The sequence below is a fragment of the Eumetopias jubatus genome, unplaced genomic scaffold (assembly GCF_037043125.1).
Source record: "Eumetopias jubatus isolate StellerSeaLion01/CBP00866 unplaced genomic scaffold, mEumJub1_p1.0 scaffold_15, whole genome shotgun sequence".
Classification (NCBI taxonomy): Eukaryota; Metazoa; Chordata; class Mammalia; order Carnivora; family Otariidae; genus Eumetopias; species Eumetopias jubatus.
In genome coordinates, this window is record NW_028274821.1 from 10,817,453 (window position 1) to 10,835,861 (window position 18,409).

Sequence of the window (18,409 nt, forward strand, 5' to 3'; positions counted from 1 at the left end):
GCTTCTGTCTGACCAAAACAAGGAATAATTTAGTGGGTCATGATATAAAATAAAAGCTGAATTTAGTCAAAATTACCAATGAAAAATCCCGTAAAAATCTCCTACAGAGTACAGATATCCCATGCTTCAGGAAGCCCACTATATTCAGCACTGGAACTGATGGCTGATTCTTCGGTAGAGCTCAGATTAAGGAGTCAGCTGGGCAGTAGAGACCATGTTGTTGGAAAAATCGGTATTATTTTAAAACTCTCCAGTCATTCACCATTCAGCATGGTGAGATGCTTATGATGGGAGCGCCTGAAAGCTGAAAACTCTATAGATGCCCTACAAAGTTCAGAAGATGCCCTATAGAACTTGGACAAATTTCTTCCCTCTTGTTTTATTTTTCCCATCTATAAAACGGACCAAGTTGGAATAGAGCCTTAGCTTTCTAGAAAAAAATTTTTAATTGGGGTAAAATATACAGAACGTAAAATTTCCCATCTTCCATCATTTCTTAGAGTACAGCTCAATAGCGTGAAGTACCTTCACACTGTTGTGCATCCCCCAATCCCCAACTCCTTTCATCAGTACCCATCAGTGTGGCAAGTCTGTACCCATCACAAGATAATGTCCATTCCTCCCACTCCCTACAATTCCTGACAACCACCAATCTACGCTCAGTCTCTAGGAATCTGACTACTCTAGGGACCTCACATAAGTGGAATTATACCATTTTTGTTTTTTTGTGACTGGTTTATTTTACTTAGCATGTATGGGCACGAAGGGTGAGCTGGCATCGACCTAATGCTTTACACATATTAACTCATTTAATACTCAAACAACCCCCTGTGTTAGTTACTATTTGTTGTCAGTGTTACTAGTGTTATGAACTTGAATGTTTGTGTCCCTGAAAAATTCTTGTGTTGAAATCCTAATGCCCGATGGGCTCTTGGGAGGTAGGGCCTACGGGAGGTGATCGGGTCATGAAGATGGGGCCTTCATGAATGGAATTAGTGCCCTTAAAAGAGACATGAGAAAGTTTGTTCTCTCTCTCTCAGTCTCCACTGTGTGGTGATACAACAAGGTGTCTGCAAACCAGGACCAAATCAGCTGACACCTTGACCTTGGACCTCCCCACTTCTGAACTGTGAGAAATAAATGTCTGGTGTTTTAGCTACCCCAGTCTATTGTACTCTATTATTCAGCCCAAGTTGACTAAGACAGTGCACTTCCCTTGGGGCGCCTGGGTGGCTCAGTCGGTTAAGCATCCGACTCTTGGTTTCAGCTCTAGTCATGATCTCAGGGTCTTGAGATCAAACCCCAAGTCAGGCTCTGCATTCAGTGGGGAGTCTGCTTGAGATTCTCTTCTCCCTCTCCCTCCCTCACATGAATGTGCTCTCTCTCTCACTCTCTCTATAAAATAAATAAGTCAAAAAATGCTTTAAAAAGCTTCCCCTGAAAAATTAGTAAGTACTTGTTATAGAAACTGTGTAAAATTGAGAAAAGAATACTTTTTAAGAAGATACAAGAGTTCTAGTACCCAAAGGTATCACCTTCTGTATTTCTGTAGGCATATCTTTCCTACCAAATTCAAGAGTTTGATTCTTGATTTTGGTTTAACATATTAGTATTTGCCATATTTTCAACATTCTCTTCGAAGATTTCGATGGCTATAATTTTAACAGATGCACAAAGTATATACGCTCAACTATTCCTCCGCAGAAACTCTGCCTGAGTTCTCAAACTTTCCAGTTAACCATGTTTGTCCTTTTCTAGAGCAATCACTCAAATACATTCAACATATTGTACCAGGTTCAAAACATTACTTTGTCTCGTTAGCTCAGCGGCTTCCATTTTTTCCCAAAGGGTTTAAATATTCTCAAACCTAAACTAATGTCAAAGTCAGAGAGCTGAGATTTAAAATTGGAAGAGATCAGCGCAGCCCATCATTTCCCACTGAGTGGACTCAGGTGGTAACATGACTTCCCCAAGATCACACAGCAGTTCACCAAGATGGCGGGCAAGCAGATCTCCTGAGGCACTACTCCCTTTACACCAGCTGGTCTCCATACCCAACACTCCTTTTTAATGTAAATATTTCCTAATTTCTCCTTTCCCATCCTGAAATGTCATGTACAGATGATATAACTTACTTATATACATATGTTTTTTAAGTGAACTCAAAAAAAATTAACAGAACAAGGAAATAAAAGTAAAAATTATAATAAAATGAGATGGCTTTATTATCTATCATCCTTGGTTTTCTAGGGGAGGAAGCCTGGAGAGGTTAATGATCCTGCCTGGGGCGACAGAGTTAGTATGTAGCAAAATCACGAAGAGAATCTGGGCAGACTGGCCTCAGTGTGGATTTTCACTCACTCCACAGCCTGCCTTAGAGGCACCACTGGGTCTCCTCAGGAATTGTTATGGGGAGAGGGCCCCCCCTCCGATTCTACCTATTTTCATTATTGAACTTGTGGGTTCTCATTTGAACACCAATTTCTGTAGGTACAAACAGGTTTGGGAAAAAAAAAAAAAACCCTACTGAGTCAGACGGTAGCGTTCCTCCTACTCTGACATTCTCTGAGTCTAGCCCTTTCTCTAGTTAAAACACCAACAAAATGCCCTGGGCAGAACAGCCCAGTAACCTGGTAACCATGTTTGTTGATAGAAAATACCTGCGTGCTTGGTTCATGGCCCTCCAAGGACTCTGACTCAAATGTCTGTTTCTGAAGCGTCTTGTGAAAATCTCTTCGGGATCCAGTCTTTTTAAAGCCGCAAATCTCCGAACTTCCTTGGTTTCTTTTTTTGGTGTTATACGTAATTTGGTGAGAGAGAAAGAGAGAGAGGTACAAACGCATTAGGTTAAAAATAAAAGTAATGGCTGAGAGTAGACATAGCGCTGAAAGATCTTTGCAAAGAGAGGACCGATTGTAATTCCTCACATCTAATTATGCACCAGGCCTAATACAAGACTCTGCTGTAATGAGATACAGACTTGCCTTCTGGCTGGCTCCTTATTAAAGGCAGGACCGGTCTGGGAAAATGCCACTTCGGAGGTGTGGTCATTTCAGCTGCGGGGCATTTGGCTCCAAGCTGACGTTAAAAACTATGACCCTAAAAACTATGACCCTAGTGTTAAGAGGCTGGAATAAATCTAGCAATGTGCAGAGCTGCAAATAAAGATCATTTGAAGATAAAAATAGAGGAAAACATTGAATGTCCCCATCAGTGATCTTCACAATGAATTAGAAAGGCAGGACATGATTAAGAAAAAATAGAAAGAAATGATGGACAGACCAAAAATCTCTGCTAACAGTCTCAATCTCCACTCCGTGCACGCCACTAAAATTGGATTCCAAAACTGTGTAGCTATGAAAAGGGTTTAAAATATAATGGCCAGCCCTGTCACTGGAGAAAGAAATTAGACCATCGTGAAAAAGGCAACAGACAGAGGCTGTCAGATACTAACTGTAGAAACCAACGTGCCTATTCCCCGTTTTTATGACTCAAAGTCTTCTTGGAAGACAGGCTGCAAAGTCAACCGCACAACCACCCGCCCCTTTGGTTTGATTTCTCACACTATTAGAAAAACCCCTGAGCAAGTGGGTAAAAGGATATGAAATGAGTGAGGATTTATCAGGCAGATCAAATGGCAGACAGATAAAGCAGGAGATGTGGGGGAGCTACTAGCAATGATCCACGTTTATAACTCTTGGGGAGAGTGAAATGTTGGGTTATGCACAGACTCGGTATTCAATAAATTATAGTTGATTAAGTTAATTAAAGGGGGGAAAAAAAAGGAGATGTCCCAGTGTTGTCTACAGGGAGAAAAAAGCTCTGTCCTTAGATTTTATCGTGCTCTCAAGACAAGCAATTTGAGGAAAAGGAGACAAGAAATAGCCCCCAAAGAGGGACAAGATGGGCTTGGTGACTAATTCAAGTCAACATCTGCTATAAATCGTCATCTTCAGTGTCTCTTGGCCATTTGTACTGCCCTGACCCCAAACCTGTATTCCTGGGGCTGGGTGAACAGCAGGCCAAATTGGGGAACTGAAAAAAATAAATGAGTAAGGTACACTCTGAATAAGGAAATAAGAGTAAACATTTAGAAAAGATTTCAAGAGAAATACGCAGAATAATCTCGGGCTTGGAACTCCTAAACACCAACAAAATAAATGAAATTTAAAATATCATATTGTTCGGGCGCCTGGGTGGCTCAGTTGGTTAAGCGACTGCCTTCGGCTCAGGTCATGATCCTGGAGTCCCGGGATCGAGTCCCACATGGGGCTCCCTGCTCGGCGGGGAGTCTGCTTCTCCCTCTGACCCCCTTCCCCCTTGTGCTTTCTGTCTCTCATTCTCTCTCTCTCTGAAATAAATAAATAAAATCTTAAATAAAATAAAATAAAATAAAATAAAATAAAATAAAATATCATATTGTTCATAAACATCAATTAGCAAAGAAGTATTTTGGAGGGACCCCTTCAAACAATTTCCCAGAAGTAATAACTACTTAAAATATTTAAGAAAATTATGTTGGTTCCAGTTGCTCTAAGTGTGCAAATGGCAGTGTTAAGAAGAGCAGATACATGTGTGAGCAAAATTTATTTTCTATTATAATATTTATTTTCTATGAACAGAGACCTTTGAGAGGGAGAGAGCCTCACATAGGATTTCATAAATCTGTTGCCTTCTTTTTTTTTTTAACCTGTTAGCTTTTTAAAAGTGATTCTCGTCAATATAAACTTCCCCAGCAACATGCATGTGTGTGCTGGATGGGTTGCTTTTCTAGTGCATAAAATAGCTTTTGGACTCTCTCTGAGGGTTCAAAGAAAAAGCTATATGTGATATAACGTCCTGGGGAAAAAGGACCCAACTTGAAATAGTGGTAAACAGTGAGTTGTGTCCCAAGATTACTGTTGTTAATTACAATGCACCGAATCTGTGATTGTTTTTCCCGAAGAATCCAATTTTAAGGGGGAAAATTCCCAAAGGAATTAATTAATATAAATTAATTCTAGGGGTGCCTGGGTGGCTCGGTCGGTTAAGCATCCAACTCTTGATTTCGACTCAGATCATGATCTCGAGGTTGTGAGATCAAGCCCCACATCAGGCTCTGCGCCAGGCGTGGACATGGAGCCTGCTTGATTCCTCTGCCCCTCCCCCCCAAAATTAATTAATTAATTAATTCTAAAATCAAATGCAAACAAATTAAAACAAAAATTTCACACTTGGGCATCTGCCCTTTGCCTTTCTTGGGACTTGTACACTCCAAAGGGTATTGATGCCAAAGATTCAATGTCACATGTCTCCTCACAAGGCCACCTGCTCAGGCCACAGAAATAAAAATCAGGAAGCAGCCTAACTTAAGGCCTTGTGTGCCGTGGCAACAAGAACTATATCTGCCTTAGCTTTATTTCTTGTCTCATAAAGTATACCTATTTCTGAGTGTTTACTGACAAGTGAACAGCGCACGCGCACACACACACACACACACACACACACACACACACACACACAATCACAGCCTTACAGCCATGCACCTGCCCCCATCATCCTCAATCACTTCCCTCAGTGCCTCTGTTTCTTCACTGGTGTTGCATAAACATGAGGTGAATTCTAGGATATTTGCCCAGGTTTAAGGTTTTATGAGAAAAAGTTCATACACTGTAGCTGGAAACATTCAAACCAATTTTCTTCCAAAGATGCTTAAATCTGGAAGAAGTCAAATTTATTTGGCTATTGCTCTTTTGCTATTTTATGCAAATAGACGTGTTCTTTCTTTTTTGGTCTTCCATTGTGTTAGAACGTTTTCTGGAGTTATTTAAATGAACCCCAAAGACACTGACAAATGGACATTAAAAAAATGAGTCACTGAATAGTGTTAAAAGTTCATTTCATATATATATATATTCTAACTCCATATATGCACCAGCCCTCAGCATTTGGGGGATGGAAAGCATTAAGACTAACGTCTTCCATGGGTGTGTGTATGAAACCAGAGCAAATGTTTCTCCCCTTCCTCATTCCAGATTTAGCATCTACTTCCCCATTTTATCACAAAGCTCTCTTGTGGCCGCAGGGGTACAGCTGGCTGGGGGAGAGGGTAAGAGTGGCAAGGATGTAAAGATGACTCATTTTAGAAGTGCCGGCCACAGAAGGCAGAAACCACCACCGGGTAGGTAGTAAGGCTGCTGGTTGAGTGCCCCTGGCCGCCAGAAACCCCAGCCTCACTACCCGACGTGGGCAACTGAGCCAAATAAAGCCATGCTCCTGTTGAGCCTCTGTGCAGACAAAAGAAAGGTACAGAAGTGGGCCAAGTGGTAGAAAAACTATTCTTAAAATGAACAAACCTATTGCTTCTCAAGAGAACTGCATTCCTTTTCTCCAAACACTATTATTGTATATTTGGGAACCATCCAAAGACCAAACACGTTTTATTTCTTTTTTAAAAAGGTTTGTTTATTTTAGAGAGAGAGAGCAAGCTGGGGGAGGGACAAAGGGAGAGGGAGACAAGCAGACTTCTGCCAAATGGGAAGCCTGATTTGGGGCTCGATCCCAGGACCCTGAGATTATGACGTGAGCCAAAATCAAGAGACAGATGCTCAACCAACTGAGCCACCCAGGCGCCCTAGGACCAAACAGATTTTAAAGACCAAAGTCTTTAGAGCCAGTGTGAAGCAGACAGAATTTGGCTCTAGAGTTCAGGGCCTGGGTTCAGATGCTGCGTCCTTACATACTGGCTATGAGACCACAGGCAAGTGACTTAACCTGTCTGAGCCACAGTTTCCTCAGGTGTGAAATGAGGAATAACACTGCTCGTTTTGAAAGCCCGTGTGCTGACTGGAAAACAACACACGTACGTCTTCTTCTTGTCCTTCCTCCGCTTCCCTTTCCTTCCTCTCCCTCCTGTACAATTTGGCACTAAAAACATCAGAACAAGGTAATCCTCCGTGCCTCAGTATGGGCAGTAGGTGAGGAAGCCCAGAATGGGAAGTTGGAAGGCCAAACAGGGTGAGGAGAACATGCATGGAAAAGGTCTGCCGGGCATGGAGAATCAGAACCCACATGGTGTGAGGGGGCTGCCCCCAAGCCTGGAAAAGCCTGGCAGGTGATAACAGAGTAGACATTCTGGGTAGGACAAGGAGGGCATGCACCTGGAGGAGCAGTCTGCCAAGGGTGTCTCTACGGAGGGGTGGCCTGGCACTCAGTATCGGTGCAGGTCAAAAAAGGCAACCACCCAGGGAGGATGGCGCCCATCCGACAGGGGCAAGCCTGTCGCAGGGTGTCAGTGTCAGAGCCAGAATACGAGGAGGAAGCCAACTGTGTGGGGGTTAGGGGTAGTGTGGGCAATGGTTACATATCAGAGGATTAATCACGTCAGCAAACATACTAAGGACAGTTAAGAGTCAGGTTTTTCACCCTCTGAGAAGGGATAAAAATATGGAAGGGAAGAAAATTAGAACGAATACTCTGATGTCATGTTGGAATTGCATGTATCAACATGAACTCGTGGTTTTCAGTGCTCATGCGTGTGTGCGCGCGCGCACACACACACTCTACCTCTGTTCACTGAGAAGACATGGGAGGAGTGACACCTTAACAGAAATGAGCACACTCAACACCTCCAGCTTGGCTTCTAAGTACCACTTTCCACCTAAAAGGAGTCAGAGCTGCTTGGAGAAATGACTGATTCCAGGGGTGAGGAAAGGACAGTGTAAGATCAGCTTGGAATATCTTGTGGCAAAAAGCAAGTATATGATCAATGGCTCTTTGGGGGCATGTGAAAAAGACACAAGGGCCAGTTGGAGGGATTGACACTGGTCAAAGTGAGGACAATCTGAGCATCAAAATAAACCACAGAACTGGATTCAAACTTACTGAATAAAATAGGAAACTACGATTTAATATTGATACAAATAAGCCAAAAGTTTGATGAGGAATTGTGCATTTTACAATCATCAAATCCAAATGGAATTTATTATGTCTAAAAAAAATTACTGCCCTGTAATCTCAAGGTCATGAAAGTCAATGAAACACTCAGGAACTGTTCCAGAGTAAATAATACTAAAGCCATGTGACATATAAGTGCTATGCATGCCTTTCAACTAGATCCTTTTGCTCTAAAGGGCATTCTTGGGACATTTGGTGAAAGCTGAATAGGGTCTGAGGATTAGATGGTAATAATGTATCAGTGTGAATTTCCTGAATGTGATGGTTGTATGCTAATTATGATGGAAACTGTCCTTGTTTGCAGAAATTAGACATTAAAGTATTCAGGGGTAATGGAGAATTAGGTTGGCAACTTACACTCAAATGGTTTGGGGGAGGGGAAAAAGATCTTTGTGTTATACTTGAAAGTTTTCTGGATATTTGAGATTTTTCAAAATAAAAGGAAAAGAGTATATTGAGTGTCTGGCATTGAAATAAAGTCTGTTAGTGGGTCCTATTTATCAGGCTGTGCATCCATTCTGTAGCTGCTGTGAGTATAGGAGCTCTCATGTCCAGAGACACCTGAGCGATTCACTCTACCCGCCAGCCCTCTAACTTCCCAGTTTGGCTCGGTGGTTGTGAGCAATGTCTGACTGATAGAGGGGTACAATATTCCCACACCTTGCCTCAAAGTTGGATGGTGGGAAAACTCTGTAGTGTGGTCCCTCCAGGGCACCCTGTATATCGGCCAAGAATATATCTGTGCCCTTACCCTGAGTTGACTCCTTCTGCTTCTTTGTCTTACTGCCCTCATTCCCTCACCAGCTTTTCCTAAAGAGAACACTCTCAAAAATCATGTGCACCTGAATCCCTATCTCAAGCTCAGCTTCTGACCATCTCAGTTAAGATAATTACATACCAGCTCAATAAATAATAGTCATTATTAGTAGTAGCAATGACAATACCATTAGATAACACCAATGCAAGTGTTATAATCTAGATGAGCATATTTTATGGAGATGCTGACTTTAAAGTCTCCAAACATCTTTATTTCTGACCTATATAATTTTTATATGGGAAATTTACTTTCTTACCAAAAGCAAAAGTAGAACTTGGAAGAGGACTCACTTTAGGATTTCACTTGTAGAATTCTCCGAAAAGACCAATTAACACCCGAGTGAGGTTGCTGTCCTCATTAAACTTGTTCCATTCTAGGGTGCCTGGGTGGCTCAGTTGGTTAAGCGACTGCCTTCGGCTCAGGTCATGATCCTGGAGTCCCAGGATCGAGTCCCGCATCGGGCTCCCTGCTCAGCAGGGAGTCTGCTTCTCCCTCTGACCCTCTTCCCTCTCGTGCTCTCTCTCTCTCTATCTCATTCTCTCCCTCAAATAAATAAATAAAATCTTTAAAAAAAAAATAAAAAATAAACTTGTTCCATTCTATTCCATCCCTTTCAGGAATTCTTAGTGGATTCGCTTTCCAGTGTGCTGCTAAAACTGTGGTTTGCTTTGGATTTGGGGATTCCAATTTTCTGATGGCTTAATCGCAAATGAGGGCAATTAATGCTTCCATTTTTTATTGTCTCAATGACTGGGGTGTACTACTACATTTCACATCCTGAAATGCATGGGGCATCCCACACAATGAAGAACCATCCCAACACATCTATCAGCATCCAACACAACTATCAAATGCCCTGCCAGACATTCATGGAGGTGAAAAGCCAGCCTGTAAATATGTGAGCCAGGCCCCCAGTATTTTTGCACTGAATTCTCCAGCAAAATAACTACCATATAAATGTAGGGGGAATTAAACTCTGTCGATCAGATCTCTACCAAGAGCTTTCCCGCATTTTGGAAAATCACATTACTAACAGCAATGCTGCTTGTGGTATTTGAGTCACCCATACAACACACGTGTTGCAGTCTGCTTTTGAGGGTGGCGTGATACTCATAGTGATGGTTCCCACAGCTGTAAACAGCTATTTTACTAAGTTCTCTGGTGGAGTTGTGTTCAAGCATTAGCATATTTACATGCCTGCTATTTTATGTACTCTGCTTCTTTTATTTCTCCTTTATGTAACAGCTGGGACATTTTATTGACTTCTACAAATGACAAAGTTCGTGGGTGATAAAGGTGGCGTTATAAAATAATCATTACACAGAAAGACGCTGTTGGGTCTGATAGATCTGAGAACACTTGTCTTAGAGGAACACGATATGGATATTTGCTTGTTCAAGTTTCATTCGTTCTCCCATTCAACACATGTTTATAAAGTAACTCCTGAGAGTAAGGCACCAAAGAGGATGTAAAGGGGAATACACAAGAATCCTAGCTTTAAAGGAGTCCCTGTCCTCAGTGAAGTCATAGTCTATTGAGAAATACCACATATTTAGCAGGGGAAACACTGAGACAAGTAATCAGAATGCAATGTAGAGGGGCGCCTGGGTGGCTCAGTCGGCTAAGCGTTTGCCTTCGGCTCAGGTCATGATCTCAGGGTCCTGGGATGGAGCCCCATGTCAGGCTCCCTGCTCAGCGGGGAGTCTGCTTCTCCCTCTGCCCCTCCCCCTGCTCTTACTTGCTCATGCTCACGCGTGCTCTCTCTTTCAAATAAATAAATAAAATCTTTAAAAAAAAAGAATACAGTGTAGAATATGACAAGAACTTCTAAGAGAAATACAAACAGCATGTTTTGAAAATTCACAGAAGGGAGCCATTTCTTCCGGCCAGGTCAGGGAAGTCTTCACGGAAGCCCTGGCCTTTGGGCTTCCGGGGGTGTGGATTTGCAGGGATGGGAGCGTGTGTGTAACAGCTCAGGAGTGGCTCAGTGATTTCCACAGCTGGATTGCTCTTTGTAACTGCACAGGCTGATGAGGCTTGCTTGCTTTCTGTACTTTTAGAAAGCAAATAGCTAAACACCTTGACAGCCAGCACGACAAATGCATGTCATAATAAGCAATTATTGATCAGGGAGACATTTTTATGGTGTTTTGGGAGTAACTGAATTATATGCACTGATGTGTTTGAATTTTAATTGTTTATCAGTTCACTGGGAGTAAAATATGGAGTAATAAAACAGATGATACCCCATTCCTTGATGTCCCAGCTCTCCTTGAGCACGACCTTCCTTCCTTCAGAATTACCTTAATCACCCAGGATGAAAAGCAAAGTCTAAGGGCTTTTACGATGTTGCTCATAACACTCATGAAATGTTTCACTGTCGCTGTGTATAATACACCAAGAATAAATAGCATGTGAACAAGTTTAATTACTTAAGAGTTCGACTTTCCACCAAGACACCAAACACAATGTAAGTGAATCACTCTTTAGTTCATTTAGAGAAAATGGCAGAGGAAATAATGCTTAAGTATTTAATGTGATCCAAAAGATGCCTGCAAACATCAATCCAAACAAAATGATCAAATATTTAGAAATGAGATGAGATGAACAAGCAACCATGGCACCATTCTCTTCATTAGATCAAGGGTCATTTCCAAAAGTCATGGAGAGAAAAGCACTATTATTTTTAGAGCTATGACACCACATTTTATGGTATAGGCATGAAAGAATGGAACCCATTCAGGGCATCTTCCATTCTAAGTACCACAAACATTTCAAGTACGAAAACATATTTCCCCCAAAAGGAGATCACATATTTTGTTTCTGTGTAGTTTAATTTTTCTTATTAAGTGAAAAAGAAATTCGAGAACTTTCCTCCATCCTTCATAGGCAGCACTCTTTGTCTGATTTAAAAGCCTCAATTATAGAACCTGAGTGGCAATTGCTCTATAGAATTATGAGCGTGGGAGGGAACACAAGTGGTCATTACTCTACTCCCCTGCCCCCTAAGTGGGATTCAAAGCCATTATCACAGATAGCAAGGACATAAAAGACTATCCTTAGATATTACAGAGAAATGTATTATCAGCAAGGAGATAATTGAGGAATAAAAGAGCTAACTAAATCAGTGTTTGACTGCATGGTTATGGATGACAGAGACATGTCCACAGAAGGTGAAATGGCTTCATTAAGTATGGTCTTCCAGAGGAAGGTAGTTTCCCCCGCCCCTCACAGTACATTAAAATATATGGGACAGAGTTTTTGGTTCATTCCTTTGACATGCTAATATAAATGCTTTTTCTGAAGTTTTCATATCTTATTTCACTTGAAAGGAATATTTTGGGAAGGCTGAATTGGAACTAGATAAACCCTAAAGCCTTCTGATTTTCCAAACTTTATCTTAATTTCAAGAATAGAGAAATTATAGTGCTTATGAGGGGAAATCTACCCTGGATCATTAAATGAAAACTTCAATAACACTGAGTTGTCCCTTGTTTTTTTTTTTTTCCCTTTTTTATATAATATCTTACTAACAGGTCTAATTGAAATTATTTGTCATCTGGGCAGGGACAACTGGGCCATATTCTGTAATACTCTTTAATAAGTATAATAAGTGGTAGCTAATCTATTACCATAGGCCAAGAAATCTTAGTACTTTACATATGTTAATTTGTTTATTGCATATACTATAACTTATGTGGTAGACACTATTCTAATTCCTGTTTTTCTGATTAGGAAATTGAAGCACAAAAGAAATAGTTTGTCTAAGGGCACACAGCAAGTAAGTTGGGGAGCCAGGACTTGAATCCATTTACTCCTGCTCCAGAGAAACCACCATTCTATGAAATAATATAATAAACCATAGCAAAGTAACAGAGCTTACATTTAATGAGTAATTAATTACTGTCAGGAACTATCTTAGATTTCCATCTATTGATTTTAGGGCACAATTACAATTCATCCTTTTTAGATGACACTTCAGTGAGTTGTGACAAATGCATACAGTTGTGTAATCACCACCACAATCAAGATTTAGAACAGTTCCATCACTCTCAAAAGTCTCTAATGACCTTTTGCAGTCAATTCCTTTCCCCACCCCCAGACCCCGGCAGCCACTGATCTGTTTTCTGTCCCTACAGCTCTGCCTTTTCCAGAATATCATACAAATAGAATCATGCATTATCTTTTTTGTCTGGCTTCTTTCACATTGCATAATGCAGCTGATAGTCATCTATATTGCCGCATGCATGAGTAATTTGTTCCACTTTACTGCTGAGTAGCATTCCATTGTATGGATGTACCAGAGTCTGGTCATCCATTACCCCATTGCGTATGATTTGGGTTGCTTCTAATGTTTGGCAATCACAAATAAAAGTGCTATAAATATTTGCATATAGATGTTTACGTGAACAGAGGTTTTCAGTTCACTTGGGTAAATACCTAGGAGTAGGAAGTCAGGTGGTATATGACAGGTATATATGTAACTGGGATTCTAGGGTAGATGAGGGAAGGAAATTCAGTGATAGAAACAATACTCAGAAGGTATAGTAGCTTCCAGTTACAGTAACAAGAATACAAGTTCAGGAATTTATATTTTATTTTGATCAATCATATCCAGCATTGGCAAGGATATGGAGGGACAGGGCAGCTTCATGCCCAGTTGGTAATTGAGTCAATCAGTAGAGCTTTCCTGGAAAAAAATTGGCAGTCCTTATGAGGATGCATCATGTGCACGGACTCCACTTTTACCCTCAGAAATCCTCACATACATGTGTCCACGCAGGTGTGCCTAGATGTCTATCGTGATATTACTTACAACTGTGAAAAATGGACACAATTTCAATGTCCATCAATAGAGAAAGATTCGATAACCTAATGATACATTCCTTCACCCCTGGAATACCAGGCAGGGAGGGAGAGACCTCTGACATGGAAGGAATGTCAAAGCTATTATTGGGAAAAAAATGATATTTTGTACATATATGTAACATATATACCTATGGGTACTTACATAATATTTATGTAAAATACAAATATCCATCCATATATTTGTGAGGGCATGAAAAGCTCTGGAAGCCAGCAGAGCAACAGTATTCGTGCATTATGAGTGGGCTGAAGAGAAGGGCAGGGAGTGAGCGAGGAATGAGACAAGAGACCATTTTTACTTAATCCATGTCTACATGACCTGATTTCTTTCAAAACGAGCATGCATCGTTTGACACATAAAATAACAAATTCAAAGGGGAGCTACTTAATCACTAAGTAACAACTGGCCAAAAAGCTTATAGTGTCCTTCTCCAACTTCCCAGTACACTGTTTATGGATGCAGAAAAAAGGAAACTCACCCAGATGAGCACACAACTTAATACCCGAATCTGGACAGAATCTCTGTGGATCAGATGGAGCTGGCCGAATGATGTCCCATGCTTTGTCTCCCCAAAGGGGAACTCACAGGAAGACAGACACTTCGTACTGTCCTTCCTGCCAGGCCCTGAGCAGTCAAGGTCTACATGAGCCAGAAATCTGAATGCTCCTTCTTCGTGGTAGAGGCTTATGGATGGAGTCATGGCCAGGCTCCACCTGGCTGCACTCCTTTCTCCCTTGGCCTTTCTCTTTCTACCATCATTCAGCAATGTTTAAGAAACAACTCACAGAAAACAACGGAGCTGAAAATGTGTGCAGGGTTGGGAGATGAAGGGCGTCTGGCAACAGTGTATTGGATTTTCCCCACAAATAAAATATTATAGGTGCATATGGGGGCAGAATGATCTCTGGGAGGAGTGTGTGCTAGGAATGTATTTTCATGTTTGTTTGGAGTATCAGATTCAGAGTACCAAAGAATCAAACAGTGGGATAGAAAAAGGCGCTTCCTCTCTTAAACACCAGTCAAAGCTTCCAGAAACTGACAATGAGTTTCAGAGTTGCATACTTCTAGCGAATTTCTGGGAAAGGAACTGGCCCATTATACAAGTGTGCAGAGAACAGGACCAATGGCAATCCCCATCCCCAATATGTTGCCGAAGATAAAGTTAAAGCAGATATCACTTTGTTTTATGGGGGAAGAAAAAGACACAAAAATTTGAATAAAATAAATATATGGATAATCATTGTTCCTACAGAAGAGATTAAAAACAAATAGAGACACATAAGGGAACAGAACAGCAATCAAGTGGCTAATGGTTTGGATTAACATTTTAATCTAAAATTCCCAGTAAATAATATCAGGTTTGTGAATTACATTTTAAGCAGGACAGCAAAAATGGAAATCACAGGGAAAATTATGAATACAGATTTGATTACATAAATAATTCTGAATGTTAAAAAATTATGAGCGATTTTGAAAGGCAAAGAACACAATGGATAGGAATTTGTAATATATGCTGGACAAACAGTTAATATCCCTAACAAATAAAGGTAGTCCTAGAGATAAACAGGCCCAGACAAATTAATAGAGGTGCACAAATTTCAAGAATAAACAGGACATGAAGGAAAAATTACAAATGGGCCAACTAATATATGGACAAAGCTTTGCCCAATTTCAGAATACAAAAATGCAAATAAAAGATAGACTCTTTACAAGTAAAATTGGAAATGTATTAAAAGATAACATCCAATATTTTTGAGGATTCATGCACATATTGTTGATAATTTTTCTGATATATTATTCCCAAATCCTTAAGTTCGTGCATAACCCTAGACAGAGAAATCCCTCTTCTAGGGATTTATTCTGAAGGTAAAAAAATCATAGATGTGCACAAAGATGTTACTGTATTGGGGTATAACCCTGAAATTCAGGGACTCGTAAACATTAAAATTGGTTAAGTGAATTTTGATGTAAATACATCACGCAACCACTAAAAATTGGGTTGAGGAAGAGTATGTAATAGCAAACAGAGATAATCACCAGTTACTGTAAAAACCCAAAATAGAATCATGCTATAAAATAGTATTATAATCTGATTTAGTTTTTATACAAATATATATACAAAGAAATATGATGTGAAGGCTATGTATCAAATGTTAATGGCAGTTATCTGTCTATAGTAAATTAAGTGTTTTTTTCTCCTTTTGTTTCCCTACAATCTCTAAAATTTCTAAAATGAGTATTCCGAAAGAGTCCTTTTTTCTTTTACATTTGTGCAACATAGAAGGCAAAAAAAGAATATTCCAACGGGAATTGCTATGAGGAATTTAAAAAAACAAAACAAAACAGCGTCCCAAGAAGCAAACAGAAACCAAGTGTAGTAAAACGGACCTTTCTATTTATTGTTCCTTCTCAGACTTTTTAGAACCTTAATATCCAGAAAGTATCTCTAATTATAACATTTAAAAGCTTGAGAACAACTTGTCCTGAAATTTTTTATTTACTACCAGCAAAGCATAATCTTACTTGGCTACCTGACAAACTTCGTTTTCCATTCATGTTGGAAATTAGAGCACATGATGGATTAGCATCTAACTTTCTCTTAATTGCTGTTTATAAGCAGTTGCTTTCTGTTGCTCGGCTATTGAAAATAGTATGCTTACTGACATTACTCCAAAAAACAGCACAAATTCAACGGTACACTTCCAGGAGCTGGATAAAACCCAACCTCCACAGTCTTTCACTGTTTATCCCACAGAACAGTAATTCTTACTGGAGTACAGGAGAAGTGCCGAGAGCAGAATTTCAAACTATTTATGTCTTGATAAAGGCTCTCTGATGTTTTTTCTAATGGGATGTGTCCTCAGTCTGCAGACACTCCCCGCCCTGCTCCCCAACTCATACATACACACAGGCTGAGGATTTTCGTGTGCCTACATGTTTCTCATGGGACAATACTGTCCAGGTCAGTGACATAGAGACAAAAAGCTCAAGACAATGTTGTAGAACATTTGACTAACCCAGGAGAGAAGGGCCCTTTTGACGGGAAGCCTAGCAAGTAATCTATTTCTCGGTTACAAATTTAAATGTTACCTTTGAACCTGAGGCCAAGTTTCAATTCATTTATTTCCCCTCCCCCTCAGAATTCATCAGAATGGGAACAAAACAAAAAGGCCCTATTCTTTATATTTAAAATGTAACTTTCTCCTTCCATAGGTGAATGGCCAACCAAACTGTGATAAATCCACACAGTGAAATATTCATTAGTGAAAAAAAGAAATGAGCTCTCCAGCTACAAAGAGATGTGAAGGAACAAGGCAAAACTATGCAGTCAGTAGAAAGGTAAGTGGTTGCCAGGGAGAGATGATTGTGAGAAAAGATTTTTTAGGGCAGGGGATACTGCGATGGTAGATACCTGGCATTATACATTTGTCAAACTTGTAGGACCTAGGGCACAAAAGATGAGCCCGAATTAACCTATGGACTTTAGTTAGTAATAATGTATCACTATGGGCTCATCAGTGATAACAAATATATCATGTATCTTAAGTAAGGTCCATCCAAGAAAGAATGAATCAGTCAGAGAAGGCTGCATAAAGGAAAAAAAAAAAGAAATTTATCCTGGCCTTTAATCCATAGGTGGGATCTGACAGACAGGGGAAAGAGCGGAGGGCACAGGCAGAGGGGAACGGCAATGGCCAAGGTGTGGAGGTAGGACTGAGCTGGTTATGCGGAGGCATGGTGAGGAAGAGGCACCAGGCCCAGCAGAAAGGAAGTGGATCTGGGAGGTAAGGGAAATAAGTTTCAATACATACAGTGGGGCCAGATTATTAAAGCCCTTGAAAGACAAACCAGCAGAGTTGATATCTGATAGAGTAGGTAGTACAGAGCCTTAGCAGGTCTTTGAATAGGGCACAAGATAGTCAATCCGCATTCATTACTCATGAATTTTGTATTTTGTATTTACAAAGTCACCTCCTTGCTAAAATTCCTTTGGAACAGTCAGTGCGGGCACGTGTGCAACAAACAAACTAAAACCCAAACCAAACCAAACCAAACAAACTAATAAAACCCCAACTCCAAGATGTTAACAATAAGGGGAACTGTTGGGAGGTGGTAAACCAGAACCCCCAGTACTTTCTATGCAGTTTTCCTGTAAACCTAGAACTGCACCTGAAAATGTTCATTAAAAAACAACTATAAAAGCTAACAACATATGTATATATGTAAAGAGAAAAGAAAAAGGAGCTTACTTTTGGTTCACAATTAGCCATTCCCGAATATAAGTCTGAACACAGTCTCTGACATGAGGGTCCAGTTCAACCCTAATGAGGTGGAAAATGAAATAAAATCATGTTAGTACCAGATAAAGACAACAAAACAATCCCTTATCATAACCAAGGAGAGCAGCATGATTCAACTCCGTATCAAGCGAGAACGCCAGGGGCATTCCTCCCCATTCATCAAGTGTCTGGAGCATTCCTCAGGCGATAGCATTTTTACTTTGATGAGACAAACACGCTGGCATTTGATGCTTTGTGGGTTTTCTTTATTATAGAGAATCATGTTAAACTATAACTATCCCTTAAAGGCATTCCAACACCAGACAGGTAGAACTAGCTGTGATCACATACATAACCAGAAAAATAAGCATAAATACCAAGTTCTCACAGGGGTAATTTGGGCATATTTTTTGCTCATGTATAACCTTGTTAGGGCATGCACATTTCCCTTTCGGAAAGCCATGAAGAACAGCTGTCTTGTGCTTTGAGGAGTTGACACTGGCTTTGGTC

The 18,409-nt window shown here is 40.4% G+C and overlaps 1 protein-coding gene across 2 annotated transcripts in view; it reads right to left on the reverse strand.

The window, feature by feature from the left end:
* Positions 1-18,409, reverse strand: part of DOCK8 (dedicator of cytokinesis 8) — a 218,192-nt gene that overhangs the window by 138,038 nt on the left and 61,745 nt on the right. For both annotated transcript variants that reach the window (XM_028117339.2, XM_028117340.2), the window contains 2 exons: positions 17,870-17,941; positions 2,661-2,784 (listed from right to left, as the gene is read on the reverse strand). In XM_028117339.2, the coding sequence (XP_027973140.2) occupies positions 2,661-2,784; positions 17,870-17,941 (196 nt within the window). The remainder of the gene's footprint in view (positions 1-2,660; positions 2,785-17,869; positions 17,942-18,409) is intronic.